Source organism: Megalops cyprinoides, chromosome 18 (assembly GCF_013368585.1).
Source record: "Megalops cyprinoides isolate fMegCyp1 chromosome 18, fMegCyp1.pri, whole genome shotgun sequence".
In the NCBI taxonomy this organism is placed as follows: Eukaryota; Metazoa; Chordata; class Actinopteri; order Elopiformes; family Megalopidae; genus Megalops; species Megalops cyprinoides.
This window is the reverse complement of record NC_050600.1, coordinates 9,628,701-9,647,637: the sequence shown is the minus strand read 5'-3', so window position 1 is coordinate 9,647,637 and position 18,937 is coordinate 9,628,701. Positions and strand designations below refer to the sequence as shown.

The 18,937-nt window shown below is 46.8% G+C and overlaps 1 protein-coding gene across 1 annotated transcript in view; it reads right to left on the bottom strand.

Moving 5' to 3' along the window:
- Positions 1 to 1,415: 1,415 nt before the first annotated feature.
- dennd4c (DENN/MADD domain containing 4C) overlaps positions 1,416 to 18,937 on the bottom strand; it is a 52,919-nt gene continuing 35,397 nt past the window's right edge. Inside the window, exons 12-33 of the mRNA XM_036550811.1 lie at positions 18,526 to 18,744; positions 17,317 to 17,462; positions 16,994 to 17,032; positions 16,626 to 16,756; positions 15,188 to 15,320; positions 12,897 to 13,103; positions 12,511 to 12,639; positions 11,836 to 11,983; positions 11,244 to 11,393; positions 9,629 to 9,754; positions 9,294 to 9,419; positions 7,747 to 8,852; positions 7,311 to 7,503; positions 6,789 to 6,895; positions 5,276 to 5,451; positions 4,897 to 5,070; positions 4,616 to 4,799; positions 3,930 to 4,178; positions 3,542 to 3,659; positions 2,626 to 2,779; positions 2,450 to 2,514; positions 1,416 to 2,309 (exon numbers count right to left, since the gene is read on the bottom strand). Coding sequence (XP_036406704.1) covers positions 2,173 to 2,309; positions 2,450 to 2,514; positions 2,626 to 2,779; positions 3,542 to 3,659; positions 3,930 to 4,178; positions 4,616 to 4,799; positions 4,897 to 5,070; positions 5,276 to 5,451; positions 6,789 to 6,895; positions 7,311 to 7,503; positions 7,747 to 8,852; positions 9,294 to 9,419; positions 9,629 to 9,754; positions 11,244 to 11,393; positions 11,836 to 11,983; positions 12,511 to 12,639; positions 12,897 to 13,103; positions 15,188 to 15,320; positions 16,626 to 16,756; positions 16,994 to 17,032; positions 17,317 to 17,462; positions 18,526 to 18,744 — 4,217 coding nt within the window. The 3' untranslated portion in view covers positions 1,416 to 2,172. The remainder of the gene's footprint in view (positions 2,310 to 2,449; positions 2,515 to 2,625; positions 2,780 to 3,541; positions 3,660 to 3,929; positions 4,179 to 4,615; positions 4,800 to 4,896; positions 5,071 to 5,275; positions 5,452 to 6,788; positions 6,896 to 7,310; positions 7,504 to 7,746; positions 8,853 to 9,293; positions 9,420 to 9,628; positions 9,755 to 11,243; positions 11,394 to 11,835; positions 11,984 to 12,510; positions 12,640 to 12,896; positions 13,104 to 15,187; positions 15,321 to 16,625; positions 16,757 to 16,993; positions 17,033 to 17,316; positions 17,463 to 18,525; positions 18,745 to 18,937) is intronic.

Below are 18,937 nucleotides of genomic sequence, written 5' to 3'. Positions count from 1 at the left end.
TATTTGATAGGTTTAAATACTGACGTTTCGTGCTGTGAATTTTGTTTACTGTTGAACATAAAAAGCTGACCAGTGGGGACCCGTTTTAAATCAGAACGACATTTATTGCAGAACAATTCTGTACAGACATTCACATACATTCCACAGGACGGTAAAAGACAGACTACCCATGATCTGAAAAGGGTAGCTTTACTGTACATCCGCTATTGAGTGCATGCACGCTTACCTGGAGGAGAGGATTGAATATACAAGGTCATATGTGTTGGAATCACTTGATGTCAGGGTGATAAGAACCCCATGTGGGATGCTGTACTGGACAAATCCAAGCAGTGCAATTTGATGTCATGACAAAATTCTCGATCAAAAAACACTTTACACATCCTACTCTCCCATCTCGTAACAGCTACTTAAAGACACCCAAACTGGGTAATAAAAAAGTTCTTGACTAGATCTGTTAAACACTGAACAGTCTAATGCTATCTGGAATGTTTTCCTTTTTGTTTTGTAATTTATATTTCCCCTACTTAGATGTAAACTTACCATATAGTTTTAAATTATATTGGGAAGCTAGTTTGTTAATATATGGACATGAAACCAAGTGAAAATAAATTAGATAAAAGATGATTGTATTTCATGTTAAACATTTCCAAATAAATGTATTTCATGTCCTGGATTGTTAAAAATCCTTCACAATGAAGTATTTTTCTGTAACTGCATTACAACATTCTTTGCACAAGGAGTATTCCTTATAAATGAGGACCATTCCCTTGTGGACTTGCCACAATTCTCATGCTTGTGGAAACAGATCACTTGCTGATTTAAAATATACTTTAAAATGCATGACAGTTGAAAGAGCTAGCTTATCTGTTGCTGAGATACTGTGCTAGTCTCGTGTTTCTATGAAAGGAAGAGTCCTCCCAACAGATGGGGAAATTGTCTAGTTAAAGGCCATATTGAGGGTGAGCTGCGCTTTCAGTAGTTTGGTGTAGTCATTTCCCTTCATGTCAAATGGACACCTTGAAGGTCCCCAGATGTAGTGATCTGGGCAAATACAGTTCCTCCTTGGCATTCGTCTTCCACAATTTAAGTGTAGGAAATGCCAAAGCCAGCCTCTCCTGGAGGGTATTAACTTTTCATCACGCATAATTGATTCCTCATAGGCTTTACAGTACAGCCACATGGCCCTTTACTGCAAGTTAGTGGGATTCAGGAATGTCTGCAGCTGATCCAACTGATTGTCTACAATCACAGTCTGCACCCCATGGAGGTTCTGGCTATATACACAACAGCAAGGAAGCATGTCCATTCTCACACAGGGCTGTGAGGTCACCACACCTGCTCATAGAATCTGCTCTGTTAACAGGATGCTGCTGTTTAAGACTCAACATGGAAAAATAATGTGAATACTGAAGAGAAGACCCCCCCCCCACTCCCCTGAAAAGGCAACCCTGGTTCAGATTCCCCATTTAGAAAAATATGTACAAGAAAATAATGATTACAAAAACTAAAGGGTGACCATTCTGAAAGTGCACATATGTACATTGATTCATTTTGTCAGACATAGGTATACTTTGTGTTTTATTTCTGATGTGATTTCTACCATGAGCAGGTTTTGATGGGAGTTTAAAATGAGGGGTGCTGGACATCACACAGACAGAAAGCAGTGATAGTCACTCACAACTCTCCCCCAGCTCCTGATATCAGAGTCACACTTTTGCTACTGAATCACAGATTCCTACCCAACACCTTTGATGATAAACCAAGATAGGTAGGATCCAACCCTTGGGGCTGCTTTCATGGCAAACAGACTCCCTGTACTGTTAGACATTCATACTCAACATCCTCTGTACAGAAAGGCAATAATGTTACCACTACAGGACAGACAGAGGTTTTCTGTTCTACCCCATGTCCAAAAAAACACTGATCTGCATTATAGCAAGCAAGGGATATGGTGAACGAGACAGATGCAGAACAAATACAAGGCTATCAGATTGATAAAAAGTACCATCTTTGGGTGATATTCCAGATGTAAAATTCACTGTACAAATGTGTTTCTCCCTTCCACCAATACCCACCACCCATCAGTCATCTGGTACCCACCCCTTGTCCCCCGTCCTTGTGTGTGGTAGTTGCTAGAAAAGCACAACCCCGTCTCCCCAGCAGGGGGTGCTGTCATATGACGGGTGCACCAAAGCACTTCAGGCACCACTGCACACTGTTGCTGGGTGGACGGTCAATGCGAGACAGGGCCTTCAACTGTTCTGGGCTCAGCTCGGCAAAGGCAACTCTGTACTCACGGTCAAAGGCCTCTGTAAGGACAGATGGGGGAGACAGATTGACATACAGAACAGTGTAGGGGCATAACAACTTTTTAAAAAGTACACAAACATGACTTGGTTAAGTCTAGCACAGCTGAGAATACAGTGGATACAAGCAGCTCACTACTCACCAATATCAATATTCTCTCGGCCCAGAGCCACCAGGGACAGAAACAGGATTTCCCTATAGATACTCCTGGAAGACACAAGGGGGCGTCGTTTTACCTGTTACATTTTTCCTACCTTGTGACATCACGTAGAAGCAAACATTCATAAACATGAGTACAGACAGCAGCCTCAGTCTGACCTTTGGCGTCTGATGTTGGGACGCCTCTTGACCTCCCGCAGGAGCAGGTTGATGGGGCTGTAGACGTCATTGGTCTGGATGCTCCTTACAATGCTATTGAGCAGAGTCCTCGTCTCCTGGTGGTCGGTGGGAGCCAGCAGCCCCTTCTTCTCCACTGGCACCAGAAAAACAGTAATAATCACTCACAGTGCTGGCCGTTTATATTAACAAGAAACATGCACAGAGCTCCAACACTGAAAGTGTGCTCAGGAGTACAACTTGGGAAGCGTCTTGGGACAACTTGATAACGCCTATAAAGTTGACATTTTAAAAAAAGAATTGATTATACGTTTTGTTTGTGAAAGATCTAATCTAACCCTCTGACAAATGGTTATCATGATTATCGTTCCTTATAACTTTAAGTTCTTCATCTACATTTCAGCAATGGAATCAAAATCAGAGAAGGGTGAATACTACGTCACAGACGTCACAGTTCTCTTATTCTGTTATTCTCTGATGGCTGCTGCAGGAGGCCTAATTTTACTTGGAAGGCCAGTTAAAATGTCAGTATGTTTGTATTATTCCACAACTGTTGACAAACTAGCACCGTCTACAAACCACTGCCTCACATAAATATTAAGTACATATTTGACAAAAAAGCAGGTATGCAAGGATGGGCTAAACGAGTTTTGCCATACAGACTCACACAGTGTTATACATGGTGGGAGACAGTTCAAGGTGGTACAAAGTGCGTCATCTGAAGAGCAACCATGCTTACAGATTGAATTATAGCAATGGTGAGTACGTCACTAAATGACTACAAAGCTAGAGGGCAGCAGTGAGTAACTTCATAGGTAGAAAGTACAAGTGAATGACTGCACAGGGGCAGACAAGTATTATGCGACTGTGCAGCTAAAGGGCTGTAGTGAGAACTTACACAGGGTTCTAAACTGCAGGTAGAGGGGCTCGCCGGGCTCCTGGTGCAGGTTGATATTGTCCCACAGTAACTGCACATACACCTGCTTGCTGTCCTGGGACAGGGAGGCGTGTGGAAGCTACACAAAGAAAGAATTCACAAGTCAGAACTGTTCCAGCACAATGTCACACAGCTTTTAACACTAATGGCAGGTTAACTGGCAGTTATACTGATTCTAAAAATAATAAATTGTGCTGTGAATAATTATTCATTATTTTGAGGTAAACTGCTTAGCCTACTTCAGTCTGTCTTTGGTTTCTCAGCCCTTAATGGAAAACACAGAGGACATTTTCCCTACGGCACCATGGCCCCAGGGAGTTCAGGGTGGGGCAGGGAAACACTCACTGACCTGTACACCATTGTTGCAGTGCTCAGAGGTCAGGATGAGGCCTGGCAGATTGCTGGGGAGGTCCAGACGGCGAAAGTACCACACCAGGTTCCAGAAGATGATGGGGTGCTGGCTGAGGAACTTGTGGGTGTAGATGACCTGGTCCCCCTCATTCTCCAGCAGGGACTCCAGCTCCTTGCGCAACACCAAGGGGCTGAGGTAGGGAACTGACACTGGCAGCGGGTTGGGCCTCTTCTGACCCAGGTTATTCTGGGAAACACATGCCGAGTCACACACCATCTTCAAGAAACAGCTAAAGAAACATCTCTTCCACACTCATCTGATCGCCTGAAACACTACCCCCTGAAGCAATTTCTAATGTCCTAAACTTTGTTTCCCTTTAAACAAAAGGAATTCAAATCTAATGGTTTAATGCACTCGTGTCTACCTTCGCTAGCCACCTATTGAAACCTGGTCATGTGGCACTTCTAATGCGGTTGACTCCTTAAATGGCCCTTTGGTTGTGCTGTACTCCCACTTCTAAGTTGCTTTGGATAAAAGTGTCTGCCAAATGAATAAGTAAATAACAAGGTAACCCTTATTGTACTGAATTTTACTCTTACTCGATTCACTGTTGAACAACAGAAAATAAGGTTATTGAAGGTGACAGGAGCCCTGTGGAGATGAGGAGAGAGGCTGGCGCTCACCGACACCTCCTGAAGGCTGTTGGGCAGGCTAGTGGTGGAGACACCGTGGGAGGGCCTCTGTGAAAGGTCCAGGCTCTGCAGAGGGCCCCCCACGCTGTTGCTGCGGGTCAGGGAGGTGCCCCTCTTCCCTTCCTGCTTGTCCATCAGTCCCAGGGGGTCCGTCTGCACTGCCTCTAACCCAGAGCTGAGGGGAAAAAAACACACAGGAGTGGATTCCTTCGACACAACAATAGCATTATATAAGCCAATGCGATGTTAGTGGAAGTCTAATTACTACCCACCTCTTATGTGCACCAGTCTGGTTCCTTGAGGCCCCTGCCGCCCCCTCCTGTGGGGATTCTGTGTGGTTGATCACATAAGAGGGTCCCGCAGGCCCCCCACCCTTTGGCCCCGGTGCAGTGGGCATACTGCTGCTGTGTATACTATCCCCCGAAGTGCTGGGCTTCAGGTAGAAGCTGGAGAGAGAGAGGCAGTACGCTACTTCAACACACAGCTGTGCACTGTTACGGCCACACAACTGGCAGAAGCACCTCAGCTTCAAGCAGTTGCCATGACTACAGAAAGTGGAAGTGGAACAAGTGGAATCAGCCAAGTCAAAGAACCCAATCCACTGAGTGGGTGCAGCTGTGGGTGCAGCTGAGTTTTACGCTCTTCGCTCACCCGGCACTGCCCCGAAGGTCCCGGAACTCCACGTGCAGCAGGGGCAGGAAGGGGTTTTTGCAGAAGGGGCAGGTGGTGTTGAGGTTGGAGTCGTCGGCCGTCCAGCCGGCCATGATCTCCTCGTCGTACACCAGGGCCTCGCACGTACGGCACTGAGAGCAGCTGGACATCAGCACCTGAGGGTCCGGAGCACTTACTGAACACCTTTCACCTTCAACTGCACCTTCATACATGATCCCATTTACTCATCACATTACTGTCATCTAACAGACGCTCTTATTCAGATCGAGTTACAGACACGTAGCTTACAATTTTTATTCATTTACATAGCTGGATATTTATTGAGGTAACTGTAGGTGAAGTACTTTGCGCAAGGGTTACAACAGCAATGCCCCAGCGGGGAAATCGAACCAGCAGCCTTTCAGTTACCAGCCCTGCCCCTTACGGCCTACACCACACTGTCACCCCAATAAAGTATGAATCCCATTTACTCAGTATGCTTAGATTCTACTCAGCATGCAGCCGATTCTAGCGGGGAAAGCATCTCATCCGGGCATATAATCACTTCGTTTCAAAGGTTCTTCATCTTCGTAAGTGACTGACCGCTTCTAATGAGCACTAAACTGCACTGCATTTAAATTTTTTTTTTGTGATGAATATTTCAGCATCGGCAGTCAGTCTGAGAGGGTTTGCACAGTTTGTTTGCACAGCCAGTAATTGCAGACTCTGACTCTGCTGTATCCTGTACCCTGTAATTTTCCTCACAGTTTTAATTTCCCACAAACCAAAGCATCTCACACAGAGCGCCACTGGTCCCAGTTCAGCCCGCTGCGCACCCCGAGCTGCAGAACGAGGATGATTACAGGGCAGTGCTTCTTATCGCTGACTCCCCATGGCACACACACGTGCGTTTTTCTCTTTCCAAACGATCTCTTAATTAAGTTGCATTCAGTACTGAACTCTGTATACTGACGTCTCTTGATCCTTGAACTTCAATTCATTTGTGCCCCTTTCAGGAACTAGTGGTATAACCTAGTATGCAGGTTAATTAAATAAAGCCAGTTGGCTGTTCAGTAAACTGTTGTAGGGGCTTAACATCATGGAGACAGCTGCCCAGGGGAAATATTAACAAAAATATGTTGAATAAACTCCCTCATGCCCATCTTTTAGCAGCAAAAACATCCCTCAGAAATCTGTCACACAGGACTTACAACAGATTAATTGTCAATAGATGGTGCATGTAGGTAGATATCAGAATTGAATTAATAGCTCGGATAACTTGGGTGGACAACCTTCTGTTTTCTTGCACATCTTTCTTGTGGAAGTCATTCCAGAAGAGAGCATCTACTCAATGCATGGAAAGTGATGGAATTCATTATTGGAACAAAACCATCACACAAAACATGCAACTTTGACCAGGGGTACAAAACGTGGATTTAACCCCTCAGTTTAAACAATCAGGATCGGGTTTGATAATCATGAGTTCTCCAGCTGCAGGGGGCACTGTTCCTACCTCTAGGGCGCAGTTTTGGCAGATGCTGGAGGAGCTGGCATGGTGAGAGGAACCCTGCTCTGATCTATCTGATTCCAGACCCCTCCCTGACTTCCCCGGGGTCATGGCTGAGCGAGAAGACATGAAAGAGACAAAATGGCAGGAGAGAGAAACAATGAGTCTTACATTTCTTCCACATGTGTCACTGACATCTCATTTAGGTGTATTTTCACCGCAGCGCATCACTGTGTTTTGACATTAGTTGCAACCAGTTCTCAAACAGAACTTGTCCCAGGCTAAACACACAGCTGTACACTTCAGCAACATTTCTTTGGTAGAAAAGTGAGTGGAACTGGGCCTTGTACAAGAGAAAAACAAGACTCATGGCATGATATGATGATGTAGGATTACTAACTGTGGAAGCAAAATGACCAAAAACTCAGCAAAAACACTTAATACGTATTAATATGTATGCATGTATGTGTGTGTGTCTGTGTGTGTGTGTGCATGCATGTGTGTGTGCTTGCGCACGCAGGGTCTCACCGGCTGGGTGCTGTGCCTTCCCAGTGTCGCTGCTGCCGCTGCTGCTGCCCAGGCTGGTGCTGCTCTGGGTCAGGCCATTCGAGGCCAGGCCTGGGATCAGTCCTCTGGAAATGCAGCCGTCCACCTCGCTACCCGTCAGCAGGTTCTCGTCCAGCCTGGCGGGGAAGCTGCCCCCACTCTGGAGGTGCTCCTCCTGAGACAGGCACACACACAGCCCACCACACGGGGCTCACTTCAGAACAGCTTCAGGAATTGTGCACACATTCACAACATCATTTCGGCCCATAGCAAACTATCTGGGTTAGCTAAACAAATTCTTAATCACTTCCACCTTCCATTTTTCAGTTAGTGTATAAGTCATTCCATCTGAATGAGTCTTACGTAAAGAGGGATTTCTCATATCCATTTCCCTTTCACAAACAAACACACCACACACCTCATCATCTGAGTAGGAGTATGCTGAGGCCACTGCCCCCCACATCTTGCTGGCCACATTGGCTGCCTGTTTCATGCCAGACTTCAGTACATCCATCTTGGGTCCAGAGAGCAGGTGGTCCATCTTGATGCCAGAGATGGAGTTTATGACGGACCCAAGAGAACCGCTCTGGGATGACCTGACCAGCGCAGTCAGTGAGGATGACCTCTGATTCTGAGCTTGCCCAGAGCTCTTGGACTTCACGGCAAAGGTCTTAGAACGGGTAACAGCTGGGCTGCGTTTGGGGGTGTCTCTGGCCGAGCCGGGGGGTTTCACAGGTGCAGCGGGAAGGCTAGACCTCCTTTCCAGTGTCTTCTTCTGCCCAGCGTCCACAACCGCCTCCTCGTCCTTTGCCGTCCCCTGGTGGAGCTCCATGCTGGAGGACTTGACCCCCAAGGGGCTCTTTAGGTTCATGTACATCTCAATCTCGTCCGCGAGATTGCGTGACACCATCAGCGGGACGGAGCGCGACTCCTCGCTCTGGACAGAGATGGAGTCGGAAGCCTCAGAGGCCAGCAAGGACAGTGGGTCGGCCCCTACCTCCACGTCCTCCCTCTCCACCGCTCTGGAGTGAGAGGTGTTCCTCTTGGACGAGTCTCTTTCCTCAGCTCCCTCACCCTGCATCGGGACCTTAGGGTCCTTCTTGGCTGCAGGTCTACAGGGCATCTCACCCTCTCCTAAATGAGCGGGCTCAGGGGATATGCCGTCTTCCTCCGACAGCTTATCCAAGGAGCTGTTCAGGTCCTCCTCCAACTCCAGGCCCTTGAAGGAGGTCGTGCCAGAGGTGGGGGGCGGGGTCTTTCCCCCAGAGAAGGCGGCGGTTAGGATCTTGGCGTCTGCGCCCATGCCGATGGTCATCTGGTCCACGCCCATCTCCAGGCTGCCCTTCTTAAGGAGCATGCCGGCACGGCTCTCCGCACTGAAGCTGCAGCTTCGCTCTGAGAAGGCCTTCTGCCGCTGCTGCTGCTTCTGTGGCCCCGCCTCGTCCAGGGGCAGAGCCACACCCTCTTCCAAGGCCACGTCCTCGCTCTTGCTGCGCAAAGTAAACAGCTTCCCCTGAGCGCCACCTACAGGAACAAGCATGGGTGTGAATGACAACCCTTGAAACTGTCAGGCTTTAGCCTTTGGCTTGGCTAAATTTAAAAGCAATGATATTGTCTCTGACAGACAAAAAACACACAAATTTGTTTCAAGACTGTGCAAAATATATTTTCACTGGAATCAAACAGAAGACAGATCCAAAACCGGTTTTTTCACATACCTATAAATTGGTTTCTACCATAACTAATAATAATAATTTCATTGTTTACTGAATCAGAGTCCTCCACATGTTCAATAAACAAATATTTAAATGATTATTATCATTACAATCAGTTACAGATGGTATGTATCTGATATGTAACATGCCTTAAGTGAGTGATACTTGTCACTGATGTTGCCCTTTAATTATGCATTATATAGAAATGAGAATGAGTGTTGGGAAATGAGACAGGTTTGGAGGTCCTCACCAGCGCCCCCTCTCCCTCCAGCACTGTCGAAGCTCCCTGTGGACAGCTTGACGATGCTGGGCCCCGGGGCGGGCACATCCCCCGTCACGGCCACCGCGCTGTCCACTGAGCTAGCCACATCCTCCCCTGAGGAGCACGGACAGTTACACACTCACATACACACACTTAAGAGCACACAGTTTCCCAGTGCACATTGTGCAAAACCTTGAATATCCACTGTAGTTTTCCATGTCACTTGTTAACACCCTCACTTGCAGCATTATATGCAAATATGTTCGCAACACCCAGCAACACAGCTGATACGCCTGAGACACACTGCTCTCTCAGACCGTTACCGTTGGCTTGTGCTTTGGTCTTGCTGGGCTGGTCCGTGTCAGTCAGGGAAGCGCTCGTCTGAAGACTGTCGGACACATCGTGGTGCAGCTCGTCCTTCGACCCGTAGCCCTGGTCTGACTGCCCGCCTGCAATACGACACATGTCCTTCAGCAACACAGCATCAGCCCCTGCTGTGACTCTTTTGAGGCTCTTAGTCTCACCAGTACCCTGTAAAGCCACGACCCTGTAATGTCTGCAGGCTGAGAAGATCCTGGAGCTGCTCATCTCATGCAGATCTTCTAGCTCATATAACACACATTATCACTGAAAGGATTAAACAGGCAAAGGGGTGCTGAATCAAAGATAGTCAAGATATTTCAAGCGATGTTCATATGAATCATGACTAGTCATGTCTTTCAGAGCTGTTACTTAGCAACATATTGATGGAAAGAATTTCTCTAGAAGAAATTGAAGAACTGACAGAAATGTAGTTTCAATTCCAAATCAAAAATCTCCATGTGAACTTTTGCCAGTAACAAAAAAGCAATCAAAAGCAAAACAGCATCTGAAGTTTGAAGTAATATTTCCTCCACCAATTACATTAAGAAGAAATACATGGGGGGGGGGGGGAAACATCACCAAAGAAATGAACTGACTTCAAAGCATTGGCTGATCAGAAGACCTTCAGTGGAACAAGACAGACTGAAAACATCACATGGGGCTGATGAGCTGGCAGCAGAGTAGTTAAGAACATGAAGTGGCACGAGGCCTGCAAATGAGAGTGGTGCTAACCACACCCAGAGAGCATGCCAAGCTGTGAGCACGAACGCCTGCGCGCACACACACACACACAAACACACACACACACAGGCATGCATACACGCACACGCGCGCACGCACACGCGCGCACACACACACACACACACACACACACACACATATATGACTCTCATTGCAGGTCAAACCCTTTGCTCTCCGCTATACTTGTTTGACAGGCTCTCTTTATTTATCGCATGGAATGCGTTGATGACTTAGCAAGAAAAGCCACTGCAAACCAAAGGGCTGAAACAAGGCTCAGAGAGACAAAGGAAAGGGAAATCAGTGATTTATATTCTGATGGTGTTGGATGAAAACTGAATCTCAGCCAGGTGTTTGCAGTCAGAGTCTCATACTGTCTGTCACTATTTTCTGTATGGTTATAATGCAATGGATAGATCTACAATAAATTGCCCAATTCAATTTCATCTTCAAAAAACTACAGTTCATTGGAGATCTAAATTATGCAAAATGCAGAAACACTGAAAAACATGATAAAATAACAACCATGAACAGCAAAAGAGGCTGAGAGGTAGGTTCCTTCATGCAGCTGCAACATATTCTAACTGTACAAAATGCAGTGATTGAACTGGCTATAAGCAAAATGCCCCCACAGACTGTAGTTCACAGAAACACAAAGGGGGGTATATATATACACAAGCCAGATCAGTGTGTGGGGGTTAAGGCATGTGGGTGGGGAGTCGGTGCAGCATGGGGGGGGTCACTGCAGCACTAGGGGGAAGGGAGGGGCAGTATGGCTGACCACGGCAGTCTGGCTGGGCCACAGCAGGGTGGCTGTAGTGTTAGGAGGAAGAGTACCTGTGTTGCAGTGGTTGTCGGTGGTGTCCCCCACTATCAGGCTGTCAGGGAACAGATTGTGCACCTCGCCGCTGGCCTCGTTTGAGCTGTCCACACTGCCGTGACTGATCCGGTCCCCATCGCTACCCGCTCCTCCGCCCGCAGTCACCACTGCACAGGACAGGACACTGTCACGTCACACCCTGTCACGCTCACACGTGTCCCCAACAGCCAAGCCTACCTGGCTATTCATTCATCATTACATTACTTTCCAGTTTTCTTTACTACAGCAATATTCTACAAAGGTGCTGAAATAGAGGAACTTGTGATGGTTACAATCATACATTAAAAAATGCACATCCCCTTTCTTCTAAATATAACAAGTCTTTTCTGTTACTGAGCTTGAGGCACTGCAGTCCACTGTTTGAGTTCAGAATTCACAGCTGTGTGTGAAATAAGAGGGCACTGAGGAGCTAATTTTTAACTTTTTGACCAGCGGGTGGCACTACTAATTCAAATACCTGTGCTCTGGGCAGCCTGGCACAAGACACAAGTCTGGTTTGCGGTGTTTTGTGAAGTGTGACTGGACGAGGCCCTCGGTGTCAGTGCTTACCTGTGGCGATCAGAGGGGGTCCTTTAGAGGAAGCTGCCCCTCCAAGTGCCTGTTTGAATTGGGCCACTCCCCGGACCACATTGCGTACTTTCGTCCACATGAAGTGACCACTTCGGTTCCGGCTAGGCCAAGGGCTTTCCAGCACCGCCTGTAGAGATGGGGGGGGGTGTCACAGATGCGAGGTCACCAAATGTCAGTAATGCTTTCATTATGAGCAACGGTAAAACAGAAATACAGTAAAAAGACAGTATTAGGCTGTAATTACGAACTACATCATAAACTCAAAACAATTTCAGTACTTGGCTAGAGTACCTTATTTCTGTTCTGCATAGCTGACATTTCAAGATTAACCAGCAACCTATGCAAAGTAAGAGCTGACTAATCTGATCTGTCTGATATCTGGGTAGTTAGAGTTGGCAAACCAATAGAAGTATTTATTTAGTGCTATTTGTTGATCCTGCAGTCACCGCTATGTGATGCAAGAGCCCTGCTGACTGGCCTTGCCAGCAGAGTTCTGTCAGCAGCCCAATATCAGATAAACCCATTTTCCCCTGTGTCATCAGCCAGCCTAGCAGAGGCCTGTGGAACAGAGGTGCCAACCGATGCCACTGAGTCAGCACTCTGCAGCAAGGAAGCACCTTGTTGTTGTATCTGTATGTGATGGCAGTACTCTACCTTGTTGTAGTATCCGTATGTGATGGCATTGGGGTGCACTCCAGCCTTCTTCATCTCCACTAGCACACGCACAGCCATTACAGGCAGGCCACAGACCCCACACAGCTGCATCACCACACGGTAGCACACCTACAGAGGAGAGAGAGAGCATTACCTTCCTACTTGCGGAGCCCACACCCCATCAAGCCTCAATATCATTTATCAACCCAGAGGACGGAGACGTTAAGGGCAGGAGGGACACAACCCCAGCCAATCAATCCCTGGCATCTGAAAATACCACTGTTTCATTGTTGGCTCAACTTCCTGTACGCCACATCACAAATCGTGTTAAGTAAGAAGGCCGCTGAGAGGAACAGAGTGTCTCTGAAAGGGGGCGGCGCTCTTGCCTCGTCCAGGACCTCCACCTCGGTGCTCCTCATCCTCAGCAGGACGTTGTAGGCTTGCTGCATGGCGCGCACTTTGGAGTGGGCGGCCCGCACGCCGGCGGGCAGGCAGATGAACCACAGGCTGTAGCAGTGGCTGAACAGGCACTTGGCCCACAGAGGCGGGTTGGAGTAGTACCGCTTCGCCATCTTGTAGGCCAGCTTGATTTCCTGAGGGCAAGGCAACAGAAAGCTTCAGGGACTGCGGATGCCTCCTGGGCTGGACACGCTCACAGAACAGACACTTCCTTTTTGTAGCGTTATTATTTTAAATGTGTTTACAGCCATACTCTAAGGGGTGTAGGATAAGCAAATCACAAAATCTTGCATGCATCACCCTGCAGTTATAGGAGTACAGTGAGCCCACATTTCCAGATCCCTGAACAAAGTGCAATTCACGGTCAACTCCGATACCACTAAAGATACTGGACTTGGAGGCTTGAGGAGATTTGCTCCACCTGTTCCGCTCTGAGCTCACGGTTGGACACCCCACACGGTGCAGGCGTGCTGTGTAGATGAACACGTTTCCGACAGCCAGGGCTCCTCCCCCCCCCCCCTTGGCGCTCACGTTCCCAAACAATGGCGCTCTAAAAATAGCAGGCGCTGAGAGTAAACAGCGTGGTTTAGGGAGAGCATGGCTCATTGTCGCCCTGCTGGTCTTCACACCCTCATACAATGCGCGTACATCCTGCCCCGCCCCCCAAGCATGCACTAACCCACAGAGACAGCAGAACGCCGCTCATCCACGCTACACCATCCACAATGGGTGGAACTATACCCATGTCAGCTAACACTGGCCTCCCAAACATTCATTTCAAGCTGACAGATCCTGACCTCTTGACGCATTTTGGTCTGGGAAAACTGGTTTATTTCTCTGAGGCTTGTGCACGTACCACATGCTCTTCAGAGCCTAAAATTTCTTCTACACGATCAGAACTGATAGTGACTCTCCTTCCATCTGATTAATCATTGTGTAACAATAATATTTATCCTCCTCTGAAACTAGTGCTAGGATGGGGGCTCCACCAGAGGGGATTACTTGTATAACAAGCTGCTTCACACGACAGCCTTCAGGACCAGATCCAACTTTTTGAGCCACCCAAGCAAGAAAGTGGCTTCTGCTGTATGCATATGAATGGAAATCATAGTAATGAGGAGGAAGAGGTTTATGCGCTGCTACTTTCCGATGGACAGCAGTCCATTTCATGTGCTGCAGCAATTAAGGGGAGGGAATGCTTTATAAAATAAAAGTAATGTCACAGGAATTCTTGGACTTTTCATGATCCCACAACGTACTGCAGATTCACTGTGGTGTGTCCCATTTGAGTGCCTGCTTCCGTCTCTACCAAAAGCAAAACCAGCCCTCCAGATTGCACCATAATCCTTTTAATTTGGAGTCAAATTTAACTTGGAGTGTTAAATGTGTCACTGACTAGAGAGGCTGCCCGGGCTACAAATAAAACTATTAAATACCAGGACAACCACAGTCGTTAAGATTTGTTTATTCATTGGGTTTTGAGTGACCGTACTATTTCTCTTTCCAAAATGCACTCTCTCTTCCTAACTTTAATTGTGCGGCACACAATTTTGTCACAGCATGTGACTGGTACCACAAGCTGAAGTAAGGGGTTCACCGAGGGACAACCCCAGATCCTGCACAGCTTTCGAACAGCTGCATCCTACTCGTTACCCCAGTTCACCCTCTCCTGGAGACTGGGAACATTTGTTAATCATTAATCAATTACGCCACTCACGCGCCAATTCAACAGCAATGCTTTGTTAAGCGCTGCCACAACCATGACACAGCACCTGTAACAGATCAGATCTGTACGATAATTTTGGTCAGGGCAGCGTTTTGCCTAGATAAAAAGAGAGACCCTCTTCAGTAACTTCAATGGCAATATTTATAGCACCAGTCAAAAGTTTCAAATTCGACAGAATCATTCAGTGACCAAAAAAGTGGTTAACAAAACAAGTCTAGCCAAACTTAGCCAAAAACATCCTTTAAAATATTTTTTGGAAAGAAATTCATATCGGCATCAATTATGCTATTTATATTTGTGTAAGAAACAAATTTCAAGCATTTAAGCATAAGTCTTTGGAGCAAAATGTCTTGGAATGCATGTTTCCATTATTTTAATGAGGTGTGTCCAAACATTTGATGGGTACTGTGCAACTGAGGACAGGGACTGTTGGAAGCATGAGTTCTGTGTATGGTGCACAGATTTTCTGTTGTTCCCGCCACAGCGCCCCACCTGCTTGGTCCTCTTGGCCAGGACGGCGGGGCTGCTGGACAGGCTGGCTCCGGCTGTCCGGCTGCTCAGGGCTGGCCGCAGTTCCCGCGGACGGTCGAACAGCTCCAGACGCAGGCGTGGGAAGTTCTTATAGCTAAGATGAGAGAGTGACGCCGATCAGATTCACCTCAGGAAACCCTCCCACCCCTGACTCTTCGCACGCTTTCCGAAACCATTTGAAAGGGATGACACAATTAGCCCTATGTACAGTATTTTCCTGTGGGGTTGAAGTTCAGGATGAAAGTCTGTAAGGCATCCCAATGTGCTAACAATTTTGTGGTCTTAATCAATTTATAAACCCAACCCCAAAAAAATCTGACAACTCTGCACTGTGGCTGGTGATTCAGACCGCAAGTTGTGTTGGAACGTGTCCATGTTTAGTCCACAGAGCCTTGGTTCACAAGGCTGCTGGTGAGCTCCTGAAACTCCTGCCCTTGCATCTTCATCACACATGCTGTGGACGTCATCCCTCTGTGTCCCTAATTAGAGAACAATTTTGCTGCGTTTCTCTGCCTCTCAGGAATTCCTTCCAGGGTGTCTGAAATCACAGCCATTACTGTGGCCACTTTCAAGTCTCCTGCATATTGACTGACACAAACACTTGCTTATTAAAGGGCAGTACAGGCTGCACTAGGGAAGATGCTGACTCCCAGTAACGAGCGGAACAAACAAGCATAAGGCTGTACAGCCTGTACTCCCAGAACATCTTACTACCTGGCCAGACTCCAGAAGTATGCCTTACATTCAGTTTATCAAAAACAAAATTCCAAACTTCACTTAAAAAACGAAATAATTATTGAAACGGATCTGCCATATCCACTGCAGTGGTAGCAAGTGTAGCCCTTTTGTAACCTGTGTCTGCGTAGTTTGTTTACAGGCAGCCCAAACACGGCATCTTTCCAACCAGGTCACTCCTGCGAGGCCCTGTTGAGTTGGAGCCGAGCTCAGCATAGTCCTATTTCAGTGCCCTCACTGACTGCTATAAAGCTGTCTGATAGGGAGATAAGATGTCGGGGGGGGAGACTGACGGACACACACAGGCATGCTGGTCAGAGACTGACAGGAGTGCACCTACGGGAGGAATCTCAAGCCCTTCAACTTGCAGACACCAAAGGAGAGGGTTTTTAAGAAATGAGGGGTTTAAAATGAGAGGATGGCCACTTAAGGTCACCACAATCTGATCATGACACGAGGCAGTTCTCACAAAGCTCAGCGTAATTCATCTTAATATTCCTGGCAAACCTCCGTCTGTGTAACCTCACTCATCCCTGTAATTAAGGAGCACTAATCCAGCTGTATTAAGGGCTTACAGAGAGTGAGGGATATCATTTTGGCCGTGGTGCTTCGTGGCTAATACATGATGTACCATATGACATAATGAGAGGACTTTCTTACTAACCTGTATCGAGCAGGAGGGTCATCACCATCCTCCATCGGGGGCTCGGGGGGCATGACAAAGACAGTGAGGTCACTCTTCTGTGATTCGTCCAGCTCAATTAGTCTGGTGTCTTCTGAGGACTCACCCTCCACCTGCAAAAGAACAGACTGGCATTCAGTGTGCCACCACTCACACTTTGACAGGGTTTTCAGCCCAAACACAGAGGTCAGATCATTTAGTATTAAGAGTATGATTTGTCATATGGAACACAAACATACTCTCAATATACCAAAGAGGAAATTACTATACTGTACTCCACAACAGATCTCAGATGTTTTACTGCTGATAAATAATGTGTTGAAATTATATAAAATATGACTGTATCATACCTTTGCTCCCTTATCTGTTCCTTTATCTGAGGGGAAAAGCTGAGAGAGAGGAAAAAAAACATTAGACCAAAGACAATTCTGCTTCCTCAGTTTGCTCAAAATAAACAAAGTATCTCAGAACAGACAATACTGCTTCATTGAAATATGAATGTAATTAAACAGTTAACCGAGGGGCAACCATGAGATCTGTTGATGTTACTGCCAAGAGATAATGCAGAACTGGGTTGAAAACACAGAGCTTTTTAAGTGCTAAGGCATTTCTGAGACATTAAAAGGGAGCATTGCGCAAAAGCAGGATGATTCTTAGAGCAGAGAAGTCTCACTTTGTCTATACAATCATCGAAGAAAGCCAGGCCCGTGTCTTTGTCACTGACGAACGTGCACTCCTCAATGAAGCGAATGAAGATCTGGGTTTTGGTCAGCTGGGAGTAGAACTTCTGATGAGCGCGATCTCTGCTCTTCAAGAACCCTGAGACAGAATGAGTGGTATTGTGATGAGTATTGTTCTGTAGAATATCCATACATTTACCAACACACATTCCCTATGAAGGCACCTGTAGCACATTTTTTCTGCTAATAACATAACATTGCTTTACATGTTCAATAGGACTTAGTAGTTTACTACAAACTCTCATGGTAAATTGTCCAAATCCTATAGTAAATACCACTGCACTATAGGGCCCTTTTGAAAGGGAACCACATATGAATTACATTGGTTAGAGCTGACTGTTCTTAAGGGACTCATTCTACAGAAGCAAGTTTGGTGTCTAATAAAGAAAACCAGACCTTGTTTTTGCAGTCTGTATTTTATAAGAGCCCACCTGAATCAATTTATTACTGTATGAAAATTGAGTTCAGCTCCTTACTATTGTCACAGCAAGTTCCTTTTGCTCATAGAACAGCTTGCTGGCTACCCAACACATCCTGTGTGGAAAGCCCACATTGTAGCAACTCGCCGTGTTTATTGTCTTTGGATGAAAAATTCTGGAGAAACTAAAAAACTGCGGGCCCTGGATAAACCGCATCACGCCTTCCTTGTCAGTGATGTTTATGTCCAGATGTGGAGGGCGCAGCCTTGCAAAGAGACGTTGGCAGGCCATGATAACTGAGAGGACTATTTCTGTGCTCCGGGTCTTTCCCTGGACCGAGCTTCAAAGACAACGGGAAGCTACTCCTCAGTCCTGGACAGCGTCAGTACGTGTTCCCCATCAGACAGAGCTTTGTCAGCCGGCAGAATGCTGGAAGGATTCAAATGTTTTAAATCTTTACGTACGACAAGAGGTTGTCTCGGAATGCATCCATTCCAAACCCTACACTGAAAAGCCCTTCAAGTCTTCAATGGTGGTTCAGTTATCATGGACATACATTATCCAGGAATGCAAATAAAAATACATTACACTACTAGAAATCTTCATTTGGAACCATGATATAAACATTAATTTTTATATAAAGCAGAGGGGACAGTTAGGAAATAAACCCAATGCAGCTGATTAAATCCATGTTGCCATGTGCATTTGATCTGGGCTGAGTACCTTGCAGATCGTAGAGGGAGTCTGCAGCAGTAGCCTTCTCGGAGGGCGCCTGGGTGATGGGTTTGAGGTAGCAGCGGTAGCCCTTCAGGATAGAGGCCATAAAGCGCAGGAAGGCCTCCTGGATCTCCATCTCCAGCCCTGTCATCTTTTTGTGCCAGGAGAAGTCTGCCTCGATGGGGGTCATCTCCACAGCCAAGCCCTCCTGGGCAGTCCTGCGGACTGAAATCCCAAAAAAAAAAATTCATTGCACTGCACACATTGTCTATCGACAATACCATTGCTCTGTGTACCCTCAATATCAACCACACTGGTACTAACAGACAGTGCCTTCACCATGAGGGTAATTTCCTCTGAAATCAGGGCAAGATTAAAGCCATTCCTCAGATATCTCCTGCCTGCTCTTTGTGCTAAT